The sequence below is a fragment of the Diabrotica undecimpunctata genome, chromosome 2 (genome assembly GCF_040954645.1).
Source record: "Diabrotica undecimpunctata isolate CICGRU chromosome 2, icDiaUnde3, whole genome shotgun sequence".
In the NCBI taxonomy this organism is placed as follows: Eukaryota; Metazoa; Arthropoda; class Insecta; order Coleoptera; family Chrysomelidae; genus Diabrotica; species Diabrotica undecimpunctata.
Window position 1 is genome coordinate 119,503,161 of NC_092804.1, and position 14,179 is coordinate 119,517,339.

The 14,179-nt window shown below is 30.0% G+C and overlaps 1 protein-coding gene across 3 annotated transcripts in view; it reads left to right on the forward strand.

The window, feature by feature from the left end:
• Window positions 1-4,161: 4,161 nt before the first annotated feature.
• The window catches only part of LOC140434824 (antichymotrypsin-2-like), a 62,361-nt gene continuing 52,343 nt past the window's right edge, over window positions 4,162-14,179 (forward strand). For 2 of the 3 annotated variants that reach the window (XM_072523385.1, XM_072523386.1), the window contains exon 1: window positions 4,162-4,357. In XM_072523385.1, the coding sequence (XP_072379486.1) occupies window positions 4,247-4,357 (111 nt within the window). In that variant the 5' untranslated portion in view covers window positions 4,162-4,246. The remainder of the gene's footprint in view (window positions 4,358-14,179) is intronic. The other variant, XM_072523387.1, reaches the window with a different exon arrangement.

Here is a 14,179-nt window from a genome sequence, read left to right on the forward strand (position 1 = left end):
CCGGGTTTGACTCCGCGATAAATATTTTTGGTTTTTAGAAAAATCATTGTTTTGGCGACGTTTCGGCAAGGTCACACTTGCCATTGTCAAGTCAGGTTAGTTCTGCTTCGTCTTGATGTTCCAGGCGACTGATCAGTTCGCCTGGAACATCAAGACGAAGCAGAACTAAGAACTAATCTGACTTGACAATGACAAAGTGTGACCTTGCCGAAACGTCGCCAAAACAATGGTTTTTCTAAAAACCAAAAATATTTAACGCGGAGTCAAACCCGGAAAACAACTGAAACCATTATTATATATATATATATATATATATATATATATATATATATATATATATATATATATATATATATATATATATATATATATATATATATATATATATATATGAAATATTAAATATTTCAATCAACGCTTTTACAAACTCGGAATTGTGTGCATTTATTTTATATTCCACCAGTAGTGGTTCAACCTGGGTGAATCTTAGCTGACAAAGTTTTGAATATGGAACTTTACTGTAGTGGTACAGCTCTGCGATTTTTTAAAGATGCTTAAAATATTTTGACCACATATTTATAAGAATAAATGGATGCCTCCTATCTACTTTTTTTAATAACCACAATAAGGAAATGGGCGACCATACGACAAAGTTTACAAAAGTCAGAAAATAACAATAATAATTACAATTGGATAAAATTACATAAATCCTCAATATCACAAAATAAAAGATAATAAAATAAATAATGGGCCCTGCGTAGCGCAAGCGATAGGATGCTTGCCTCGCACGCCGGTGGTCCGGAGTTGGAATCCTACCGCCGGCAAGAAAAACTAGACATTTTTTAAAATGTCTATAGGCCCCAGGTCTACTCAGGCTGAATAAAATGATTACCTTGGGTAAAACCAGGGGTAATAATAGGCGGTTGAAGCGTAGCACTGGCCATGTTACCTTCCTTGTATACCGTAGGCCCTAGATATAGCAGACTACCCTGCTATACTCCCAAAGCCGTGAGGCGGTATAAAACGGGAGACTATTATTATTATAAAATAAATAATACAGAAAAATTTAATTAAATTGCAATTTGATTATTACAATCTTACGAACTATAAGTTGAAGTTGCTGCATATGATACTCAAATATAGATAAAAATACTTTAGATACTTGTACATAAAGGTACTGTAATTTCTTAGATATTCATTAATAAACTTTTCTACTAAATAATATCTTCTTTTAGATAGATAGGCTTTTGTCATTGTACGGAACTTGAGAAAAGGTGATGCAGAGTTAAGTTGTAAAGGTAGATGGTTGAATATATTTTTTGGAGAATATAATATCGATTTATTTACTAACTCAGTAGACGGTATCGATAAATAAACATCAAAGTTAAATTTCTGATGGAGTAGTCATGATTAGGTCTTCCTGAAAAAACATGTAGGTGTTTACGAATTAAGCAAACAGCTTCTAAAATATATAAGAGAAAAGCGTTAAAATCCCCTGAGGCCAAACAGACACCGTAGTTCTTTTTTTGTAAATTATAAAATTAATATTTTTGTAAAAAATAACATTAGATTGGCAGCTGTACTAGAACCCCAAAAAGGAAGATGCTAAACTGATTCTCTTAGAAACAGATCTTATTCCATAGCAGGCTGAGGCTAGTTTTTACTTAACAAATCGATATATAGGGGCTATTTAAGTTTGCTGTCTATAAAAATACCAGGAAATTTTACTGCATCATTAATACTGATTTGGCTGTTGTTAAAAAGCAAAGGTGGTTGAAGATCTCTTTTATTGGATAATGCTACTGTCTTTTCCACGTTAAACGATAGTAAGTTAAAGTCGGACCAGGTTTTTATTATAAGTAAATCAGAAGTTATAGTTGTTGTAGTATAGTAGTTGTGTAGTTATAGAAGTAAGAGTTGCAATATTAGAGTTACTTCAGATGATACTGGTATCATCAGCAAAAAGAAAAATGTTTCCCTCGATTTTTAAATTAGTAATCTCATTTATAGATAAGGAAAAGTGGATGACCAATCCTGAACATTGTGGTACTCCACATACAATGCTTTTGGGACTAGAGTCAGTATCATTTGATCCTATCAGTTGTTTTGCATTCAACAAGTAAGTTTGGAATCACTTTAAAGAAATACCTTAAATTCCGCAAAAATTTAGTTTTTTTTATCAAAATGTGATTTACACAATCAAAGGCTTTGACATAGTCACAAAAGTTTTTTTTATAATTTATTTAAAAATTGTTAATTAAACAAATTAGATGATTTAATTAACAATTTAATTATATAACAATTACAAATTTGTAATTATTGCAAAAAAAAATAGAAAAAACGTCGAAATCCATAAACAAGAACCATAGATACGATTAACAGCTCCTTTCCCTCCCACTGCTCCCGCGAGTTTTAAAGCTGACCGATTTTGAGGACCGCATTTTAAAGCTTTGTGAACGATTCTGTTAAGAGGAATTTTGTTTTAAATTTTGCCTATTAAACCTTTATGTATGTTTTTTTAAATGACGGTAATGAGATCTGTAAATTATTATAAACAAATCTGCTATCAATTTAAAAAAAAGGGACTTACTTCGTCTCAAATTGTCCTAGGGAAACTTTTTTTTCTTTTAAATTTGTAAAACTAAGTGGGCTTTTATAAAAAGGAAAATATAATTTTCTTGTTTAATTAATTTAAAAAGTTATTCTAATCGTTTATAAGCCAAAAATCGACATTTCTTGCAAAATTTTTCTGCATTATTTAATATTATTTTTCTTTATCTTTTTGAAGTGATTTTATTACAGTAAATTTTCTTCTCTCAGATTCTGTCCGTAAATATGATATTACTATATAATTTTCTGACTTATATTCTTGCAAAAAAATTTTGTTTGAAATAAACCAATTAAATAACTTTTGACCTATTGATGTGCAATTCTGACTATATTTTAAGTAATACAAGCGCCAACATTCCATCTTATACGAAGGTTAAAGAATTTGTTTTTAAAGTTATGAATATTTATAAAAAAACAAAGTTTTTTACTTATTTTGTAACTTTATACTCCACAAATAAGGATTAATTAATGTACATATTTCCAGTAGAAATCCTACATACTATGCTAATGAAAGATTGATGACATCGAAATTATTGGACAAAAGAACCAAAATGACTATCTACATAACTTTGATTAGATCCGTAGTAACCTATGGTTGTAAAAGCTGGATAGTGACGAAAAAAGAGGAAGCCCAACTCAGGACATTCGAGAGAAAGATACTGAGAAAAGTATATGGCCCGGTGCAAAAGGAAGACCGCACATGGAAAATCAGGAGAAACCACGAGGTTAATGAACTGAATGAAGGGTATGACACTGTAAGATTTGTGAAAAGCCAAAGATTGTCATGGTTGGAACATGTTCAGCGATAAGAAGTCATCAAAACGACAAAGAAGATGTTACAGTGGAAGCCGGTAGGAAGATAGGCCCAGGACGAGATGGTTGGATAACGTGGAAGACGACCTGAAAACCATAAATATAAGACAATGAAGAAGAAGGGCCCCAGAGAGATATGAATGGAAGGACATAGGCAGACAGGCAAGGACCCATCCAGTGTTATAATGCCAAAAGAAGAAAAAGACATTTATGTCGTAAAGTTATTAAGATAATTAAATAATTATTCTTCCCCGAGTTCTTTGTATTGTAGAAAATCACATTTGTAACAATTTTAGTCCGTAAAGCTATTTAAAAGTTCAAAATGCCTGAGATATTGAGCAAAACCGGTTCTGCTTTAAAATCAAGATGGCGGCTAAAGCAATATTGGAATTCAGAAGCGATTTTAAATTTACACTACTCTAAATCCCCTTTAAGGTTAGAGTAATAAAATTTGAGGCAGCTCGCCATGCAAGATCAAATGTTATAATGTTATCCCGGCTGGACTAATAGGAAAGTTATTGTTTGAAATAGGTACTATCCCAAAGTCCGTTATGTAAAAAAAAATTGTGTTTTTTTAAATTTTGTGTGTATTAATACCTATTAACAAATACATGGCAACGTTGTTTTTAATATTATTTAATGTTTGTATTTAAAAACCATTTTTAATATCAATAATAAAGAAATTACCTATTTTCCTGATAACAAAAATTGATATAAAAAAGTTTATAGCCAGGTTGAGAAGGAACCGCTTGTTTGATTTAAATTTTAACGCCAGTGCTAACAACCCATTTTGTAGATATACTGTAACTACCAAATTGGAAAGATGCGTTTGGCTGTAGTCTTTTTAGTGCTTATATCAATTTTCGGATGTTATGCTAATACCTTGAAGAGTATTGTTCAAGGCAATGATAAGTTTACAGAATATACATATAAGGTAAAATAATTTTATTAATAAAAAATATAGTATAACATAAATTTTAAATTTTTCTTTATTAGACATTAAAAAACTGTTAAAAAGGAAAAATAGTTTACATTTAATGCTTATGGTTACGGTAGACGGGTCAGACATTTAATGCTAAATCCCATAAATTGTAAAAAAAATACTGGCCGTAATAGAAATAGTTTATATGTAGTAACATGGTATTTAAGTATCTGATATTAATACGACCAACGATTTTGTCCTTGTATATTATATTTAAGCTATAGAGAATTCAGGATATAAACCATGCTGGGTATTTGCATTGACTGGTTCTTCATCTAATTTTGGCGAGATATACTTTAAAACAAAGCAAATCAATAATAATACTCCTTTTTCTCCAAATGCCGTTTAGATCAGTAGAGGTTTGCAACAAGTCCGTTAAACTGTGTGGAATTTTGTGTCGTTAACATAAATATATATGAATTGAATACTATTTAATGATGGATATTTTTTAGCTAGGAGTACCGCCTATGACGAGGTCCTCTGCAGGCTTCTATTACTTCTGATACGATTAGTTTTGGAAGCTCATATTTCTGGTTTCGAGATTCATTGTTATACGGTGCATCTCTTCTTGACTTATGTTAACAACTCTATTCTAATGTGAGTTTGGTCCTTGGTATCGCAAACTATCCAGGATATTCTCACCATACTTTCATACACGCCATAACAATTATATGTTGGGACAAATTAAAATACATGCATAATTCAAGTAGTTTATACTTTACTAGTGATTTTGTCCATCACCATGCGACGCGGGATCCAATCTATTGTCATTTATAGTTACTCCACTCAATTTTTTCTGGCTTTATTCTATTTAAGGCTAGGACGAAAAAAAATTATATTTTAATCTGTTGAGTAGCTTTCATAACAAGTAATTCACTTTTGGAGAATTACAAATAACAAAATATTGTAAGGATAGTTATCTCCTATATACTAGTTTACCAATATTCTCATATTTATTTCAGAAACTAGATTTGGATGACCCGGGATTTTATCCTTTTTATCCAAGATACTTTCTGTTTCCCCATAATGCCTAATTATATTCTACACTTTAGTTTTAGGAATATTAAGTGCATTCGCAACCTCAGGGATTTTTTTATTGCGGCAATAGTTTTTAATCATCATCTCACGAATGTCACGCATTAAATTATTGAAATAATACAGCATTTTACAAAAATTTGACAAAAAATAACTGTAGAAAATATTAATGTTATTTTTTGAATGTCCAGCTGCATTCTTTTAAGATCCTAATGATTTGTCTTTTGGCAGTTACTTGATACTGTCTCAGAGTTAGACAGTTAACAACAGCTAAATTGATTAAAATATAGAAAGACCGAACAATACTAAGAAATACGAACCTAAGGTTGGTCAATGCCCCTTATTTTTTCGATTGCTACATACGCAGCTAAAACATGGACTCTCAAAACAATCAATAGGATTAAGATCCAAGCCTTCGAAATGTTGGTCTAGTGAAAAATTCAACGTGTGTACTGGACAGAACATAAAACCAACCTGTCAATTCTGGAAGAGCTTTATATAAAAAACAGGCTGTTAAAAATGTAAACTACCTAATTTAATTCGGCTACTTAGCTAGAACAAAAGGTGCCATAAAACTATTAATACTAGAAGGAAAGGTAAAAGGCCGAAGACTAGGAGGAAGATCTTCAACACGATGAGAAGACCAAATGAAGACTTTGGTAAGAAAGCCCTACATGAAGCCGTTTATATCGCACTGGATCGCAGCCAATGGAGACAGCAAGCTTATAATATTTAAAGTGTCACCACGCTTATCTATTTATACATCATTTGTTTGTAATATTCTAATTGTTTTACAGTTTACTCCTGATGAAGCTATAAAATAAATAATGAAATATTGAGTCTTAGAGAAAAACAAAGATTTTTATTATAGACCACTATACCTGATATTTCCTACAAATATATATATATATATATATATATATATATATATATATATATATAAATATATATATATATATTTATATATATATATATATATATATATATATATATATATATATATATATATATATATATATATATATTTATATATACGGAATATGGCGAAGACTGAACTATACAAAATATACCAGGATCCGGATATTATAACATTCATTAAAATAGGACGGCTGCGTTGGATAGGACATGTAGAAGGAATGGAAAAAGGCGAAATATATATATATATATATATATATATATATATATATATATATATATATATATATACGGTTTTAAGGAAATACTAGTCATTAATTTTTATGAAAAAACAAATTTATTCAGTAAAAAATTCTGACAACAGGTGAACGACACAAATTTTAAACACAACATTTATTTTTTTTACGATTATTTTGAAGTACATTCTGTGCACATTTTCTTACTACAGGCTTTTTACAATCATAGCATAAGTAAAATGTATTTCTATAAAGCTTAGATGGGCACAAATAACAATATTTACGAATCTCTAATTTTTTTTCGGGTGGAAATTTCACTGGTTCTTTAAGTGCAACTATTCTTCTTATCTAGTTTCTTATATCTAGCTATTTTTCAAATCGTTTCCTTATAAAAAGTTCTATCAGCCTTTTCGCTACGGCCTTCATGAATTTGATTAGGGATGTATTTTCATTATTTTTGAGATAATTCGTCATGACAAATGCATTGACAAAACTTATGCGTAAGATTTTATAAAAAATAGCCATTGTCCAGCCAAAGTTGATTTCTCCTTGATGATATGTAAATGATGCATTTTTCATCTAGTGTATTTTTATCATTTGAAAAAGATTGTTCATTATTATCATTGGAGAGCGGAATATATACGTTTTTTTGAAAAAATATGCGCATATATATATATGCATATTTTTTCATAAAAATATGCAAAAATGTTGACTTTTATAACAAAATAGGCAATCCAATATGTAATAAAATTTAATGAAGTAATAGAACATAATAGGTTGCAGAAACTCCTATGTTCAAAAATTGGTTTTTATTTGAAAAAATACACATAGTAAGTAAGAAAATCATAGTCAGATACAATTATTTATTATTTTAAAATGGTACAAAAAAGTATTACAATAATATACAATTTCTCGTTTGATAATACTATAACAGGCATTTCCACGATACTTTTCGAAGTTTTTCAGTAAAAATAATTGTCTTCTATCAGTAAAAATGTATTTAGACATAAAAAAAGGTTCTTTCAACGTCTACTGACGTAATTGGACAATATTGTAGTTTTGGCAGAACACTATAAGGCCATAAGTACGTTCGTCACGTCGGACGTTCGTCAGAAGACTTATTTTCGTAGATATTTTTGACTACTTTTAAAAATTTAAAACCTTCATTCTTTGTTAAAGTCATTGCTCCTTATTTGATCTCCAACTTTATCCAGAACGTTGCCACACTTAGCCACAAAAGTTTCAATGGTACTAATGGAATCTCTTAAACTTAATTGTCCACTCTCTAACGATGTGATCATATTTGGTATAAAGCCAAAATTAACTTTAATAAAAAGTAAATCTCTAGCTACACTTTCACTTTGTAATAAATCCTTACTTTGAACTACACTATGAGCGTTGTCCTCCATGTCCAAAATTAAGTCTTTAACGGCATCAAAATGTTCAGCGTAGAATATAGCCGCGTTAATCCACATTCCCCATCTGGTAATTACAGGTTTTGGTGGTAATCTAATTTATGGTAGTTAATTAATATATATATATATATATATATATATATATATATATATATATATATATATATATATATATATATATATATATATATATTTATATATATATATATATATATATATATATATATATACAGGGTGGACCTTAAGTAATTGTACAAAAAGAAACATTAGATTCTACACTTTAAAATATTACGATTTAAGTCAAATTGCTTTAATAAAATATTGGTGCAAAATTAAAATTTTATTTTTCGCTATAACTTTCATGTTTGTAAACATTTATGTATAAAAATTTACAACTGGCTACTTTTTAATATGAAAAATTATAATTTGATGCACACTTTAATGTAACTGATAGAGGGCGCCACTTATGCCATGTATGTGGTATAAATTAGCACTTAACTTTTTTGCTTTTTAAGTTACCTGTATTTGGGATAAAAAATATTAAAGATACATTATTTTAACAAAAAAAAGGTATACTTGTTAATAACTTTAAAACTCAACAGTTTTTGAGATAATCGCATTTTAAAAATCAGCTGCATAATTCTGATCTAAGGCAATTACTCCAGGCAACGAAGAAAAAATAGACAAAAACATTAATACTTCTGAATGAATTTTGGTATAAAATACCTTTAACTAAAGTTAAAAGTTAACGAAATATTAAATAAAATAAATATATCAGCAGGATAATTAATAATAGAATTTGACAAAATAACAGAATAATAGGATTTTACATCAAACATTTTACGTTTTATGTTAAATTAGAGTCATAATCAAAACATTTTGTTTACAAACCAAATTAAGAAATAGTTAAACTAAATAACATAACTTTTTGCCAAAGTAAGTGTTCGATATGTCCTCCATTTTCTTTAATTCATTTGTCAATATATTCCATAAAAGATCGTCTCATATTAAATAGCATCATTGGTTCTAAAGAAATTGCTGCAGTATTTATTTCTTCCCATAGTTGGTTGCGAATGTTAAATAATGTATTAAACTGTGATGTATTTCGTTCATTGGTTATTTATATACACACGAAATAACCTATCGATGGCATTAGGTACTTATTTATATGATTACGTTACAGCATACGAGTAACTATAATTACATCTCGAACAAATGGACTATTATGATTTACTAACGAACTAATATTATGCTGAACTAAATTGCCTCTGTGTTTACTATATTTATAACAATATTAGTTGTTAGGACAACGATGATGTTTTTGTAAAAATGCTGGGTCTTTCAGGTTAGATTTGTAGCAAAAGTATTATGAAACAGGACACATATGTTTTATTCAATACCTGTGCTCTAGTTTCTATTTGTCCTAATGAAAATGGGTGAACAATTTACGTAGTGAATAATAAGTATTCTTTTCGGATTTTTTATGAATTAAATAATTATATCAATATCTCACCACAGTGTCAAGAAATATGACTAGCACGACCAATCCAACGTTCAGATAAGTTGTATTTAAGTATGTTTTAACTGCCTTCTTTCTAGAATGTGGTGATGTACCATCTTACATAAACCACATATTTTGGGTTTTTAGCATTTTACAATATAGAAAAAGTAATACAACGCCATTATAGAAACTTAAGAAGCGATAGCAAAGGGAAATTGTAAACATGATGGCGGCCAACGTCTGAATACGGCACCTAAAGAAGATGATGAAATATGTTTTCTCCAATAAGACATTTACCACCCATAACAAAGCAGTTTGTGATGTTACATTATCATCTTTGAGTTGTTTTAATAAGAATAAACTATAAATTGTGCATATCTACAGGTATTCAGTGCTTTACCGCACAAATATCAAACTAAGAATTATTGTGCAGCTGACTTACAAAATGCATTTATCTCAAAAACGGTTGAATTTTCAGGTTACTAACAAATATACCTTTTACTCATGTGGCATATGTGGCGCCCTCTATTAGTTACAGTAAAGTAAGTATAAAATTTTAATTTATCCTACTTAAAAGCATTCAACTGTAAATATTTGTTCAAAACATTTACAAACGTAAAAGCTATAGCGAAAATAAAATTTTAAATTTCCCCTTTAACACCCTGTATCTTTCTTAATATCAACATTTTATTAAAGCAAGTTGGCTTAAATCGTAATATTTGAAAGTGCTGAATCTACGGTTTCTGTTTGTACAATTACTTAAGGACCACCCTGTATATATATATATTGGTTTCAAAACGTCTTGCGTCGTTGTCCACTAATTTCCACGAATTTCTATCATTCCATTGTTCTTCGGTCAAGTCTCGGGAGCTCATTGCCTTTGTTATTCCCTCTTTCCATGTTCTTTTTGGTCTTCCTCGTTTCTTACGATTTGGTGGTATCCATTTCATGACGATTTTTGGTAGTCTTGTTTCTGGCATTCTTTGAACATGGCCATACCATATAAGTTGTTTCCTTTCTATGTCTGTTGCCAGTGATCCATCTACCCCCATACGATTCCTCATTTCATCGTTTCTAATTCTGTCTGCCCTAGATATTCGAAGTGATCGTCTAAATACATCCATTTCTGTTGCTTCGAGTTTTCTTTTATTGCTTTCTGTTAGTGTCCATGTCTCTGTACCATAGGTTAAGCTGGTTTTTTATGAGAGATTCATATATATTGTATTTTCGTCTTTTACCAATTTGTGAGATCCAAAGAACTCCGTTAAGGCATAACAACTTCTTCGAAGTTATCAAGTATGCGTTTGTAGAATTATTTTCTTCAAGTGCTGCAATTATCAGATGTGCTATATATCTGTCACAAGCATCGGTACTTTTATATACAACGATGTAGAAGTTTTTCTCGCTAATTAAAGATTTTATTTCCTGAAGAACTGTCTCATAGACCGAATGAACATTTTTCTTTCTGATGGTCGATTTATCAGGAATGGTTTGGTTGCAATGCCTTTGTAAAAAACTTCTAAATTGGGGATGCTGAAGTTTTCTTAGTGGTATGTGAGCTGCCATCATAGCTTTACACAAGTCTTCTTGAAAAAGTTCCTTATCCGACTTAGATTTTGCACCCACATTTTGAAATGACCTGAGTACTAACCTGAGTATAGTTATGCCTGCCCAATATTTATAGTGCAAACCAACAAGCATATTATAAGATTTTAAAAACCTCCTTCAAATGGTATGAGATTGTCCATTTTCTAACAACAGTAGACTTATTCACAAATACAGTGTCTCATTCATTATTATAAGTCATTTATATAACAGTAATAAAAATAAATAGTCCCTTGTAAATATTCTATTGTTGTCTAATAACCACAGTGAGACCGGGTTAGAAAAAAATTACACGACCATTCAACTTGAAAATTTCTTAAACTCTTCGACATTATCAGAGATAACTGTTGTTTTGTGTAAAACTTAAGAGGTCGCTGGTTAAATGATATTAGAATAATAATGGAGAAAAACTGCAATTTTTTGACGGTAAATAATAGTAGCCAGTGGAATATCGTTGGTACCACGTCGCAACGCCTGGGAGTATCGAGGCTCTATAGGACGAGAACCGATAAAACTGGGTGCTTTTCCTTCGCTGTCTGGTGATAAAGTGTTTCTTGAGATGGTCAGAACAAACCCTCTCGCCATTCTTACGTAGTCTATATGACAAATGCTCCCCCATAAATCAGCACTACTGTATGGCGCTTTTGAATGGCGATCTATCTTACTAGTCACTGAAATATGATACCTTCCGATGGTTTGTGTGCTGGCTACCTAATTATTTCCAAAACAACAAAAGAAGTCAAATTCTCGGTACCTAAAACCAGACATGTGTTTAAGCCTGTTTAACAATGAGATTGTAAGAAATAACAGAAAATAATATCTTTTACAGCAAAGTCGTTAGAATATACCATTAAAATAGATCACATTATAGTACAGTAAAAGAAAAATATTAAATATAAAATATGAAAATAAATACTACATACTTTCCCAAACATTCTCCCGCTCCAAAAACAAATGTTTCAAGAACAGCTGAAAGTATAAGTGTAAAAAATAGACATGAAAATGCGTACAATGTTATCAATTAGAAAAGAATAGCGTCGAATCAGTAGAATGTTTCGACCTACTTAACTATAAGGACTGTGTCAAACACAATACCGTTCGCTCTTTTTCCTATAAGAATTCTGTGGGGAGCGAAAAAACAAGAAGAAGAACAACGTCGAAATCTCGGCGTGGTGTTGTATTTTAGAAGAAAGTCTTCAATTACAGCCGGGAAGTGATGATATTTCGACGAGCTCCATGGTAGGAAAATGCCAGTTTGGTGAAAATTGTAACAATTGTGCCGGTGACAAAGGTTTTGATTAGAAGGCATTTAATGCCGAGTAGAGTGTGGTACATTCTTGTATGTGTTTAATATGATTGACAATTTATGGGTAGAAAAATTAGCTCAAGTTAGTACAATCGTCGAGTCAGATCAAATATCGGAAGATCGGAAGGAAAACCCTTTGACAAAGATGTCTAGATCAGCTATACAGCGTTCCACGTTAAGAAAATAACATTAGGCTTATGGAGATCAGTGTTGCCAAAACTCTTAGGTATGCGGTTTATTAGATTGTCGATATATGATTCATTCTAATCAGAGCCGTATTCAGCACTGTGTACTTGTAGTTAATTAATTTCACTAATAAAAGGATATGTATAGTTGAATACAAAATAATGCATTATCAATACCTGTTTCTTTAATAGACAGATATAGGTATGCATTTATTATAGGTCTAATAAAAATAGTTATATTTTACTATTGTTTAACATTACATATTGATTAACGCTTTAAATAAGATATAACTAAAAAAACAAGTGCAGCTTTAATTTTATTTTCATGTAAGTAATAACAACAATTACATACATAAAAATTTTTCCTTGTATACAGGGTGAATCACCGCTAATGGAACGGCGAAAGATTACAGCGAAAGAGTAAAAAAATTAAATTATCAGTTTGTAAGTTAATAAAAGCTACATTTTAAAATTATTTTAAAATATACAGGGTATCCCAATTACAGGGTTGTTACTCCATCTTTTGCGCGGCCGGCCGATACTTTTTTTACCGATTAATGATTTATCTCTTGCTATTTTGACCACACGTGCCTCCCCCATTCGGCTTATGTGGTTATTCCAGTCTTTTTTCTATTTAGTGTCCATTCATTTATACACTATACGTTATATATATATATATATATATATATATATATATATATATATATATATATATATATATATATATATCTAAAGTAAAGTATTCAACTAGTGAATTCAGAGGTTTAATCGTTCATTCAGGTTGGCAAATAAAAAAAGAAGTCAACTACTTCATAAGTTTATCGAAGACGTTTCGCTTTATATATCTAAAGCTTCATCAGTTCTCTAAAATATAAACAGATGACATAGAATTTATAAGAAATACAGATGTTAATAGTTCATAACTTACAACTAATATGTAGTATATTATCGATGTTATTATATATCTACTGTAAACTTTACTCATTATTTAAAACTAACTTAACAAAAAAAAAAAACAAAAAACACAAACTCTGCAAAAAATGATGTTGATATTCATAGATACGAAGATTAAAAAAAATTTAAACGAACATTTGGCTTCATTTAGAGATGGTTCTCCAATGAAAATAAACAAAGCACTGATTTATTTCAATCGACGCGATACCGAAATTTATATATATATATATATATATATATATATATATATATATATATATATATATATATATATATATATATATATATATATATATATATATATATATATATATATATATATATATATATATATATATATATATATATATATTAAACCTAGAGCTAAGATTAATCCTATTATAAAAATTAATATTAAACTCACCAGTCTAGAGCTTTCGACATCCTCTCTGATGTCTTCTTCAGGGCTTCCGAGGTTTCAGTCTCCTGAGTCCCCAGACACTACTACACTTATCACTAGTCACTTCACTATAAGACTTTTCGGATTTGGCACTTTGTGTCCGTCGATTTGCACACTATCACATAATTCACTCAATACATATTAACATCATCCTCATCTTCTCTATCATCGCTATCACTTTCA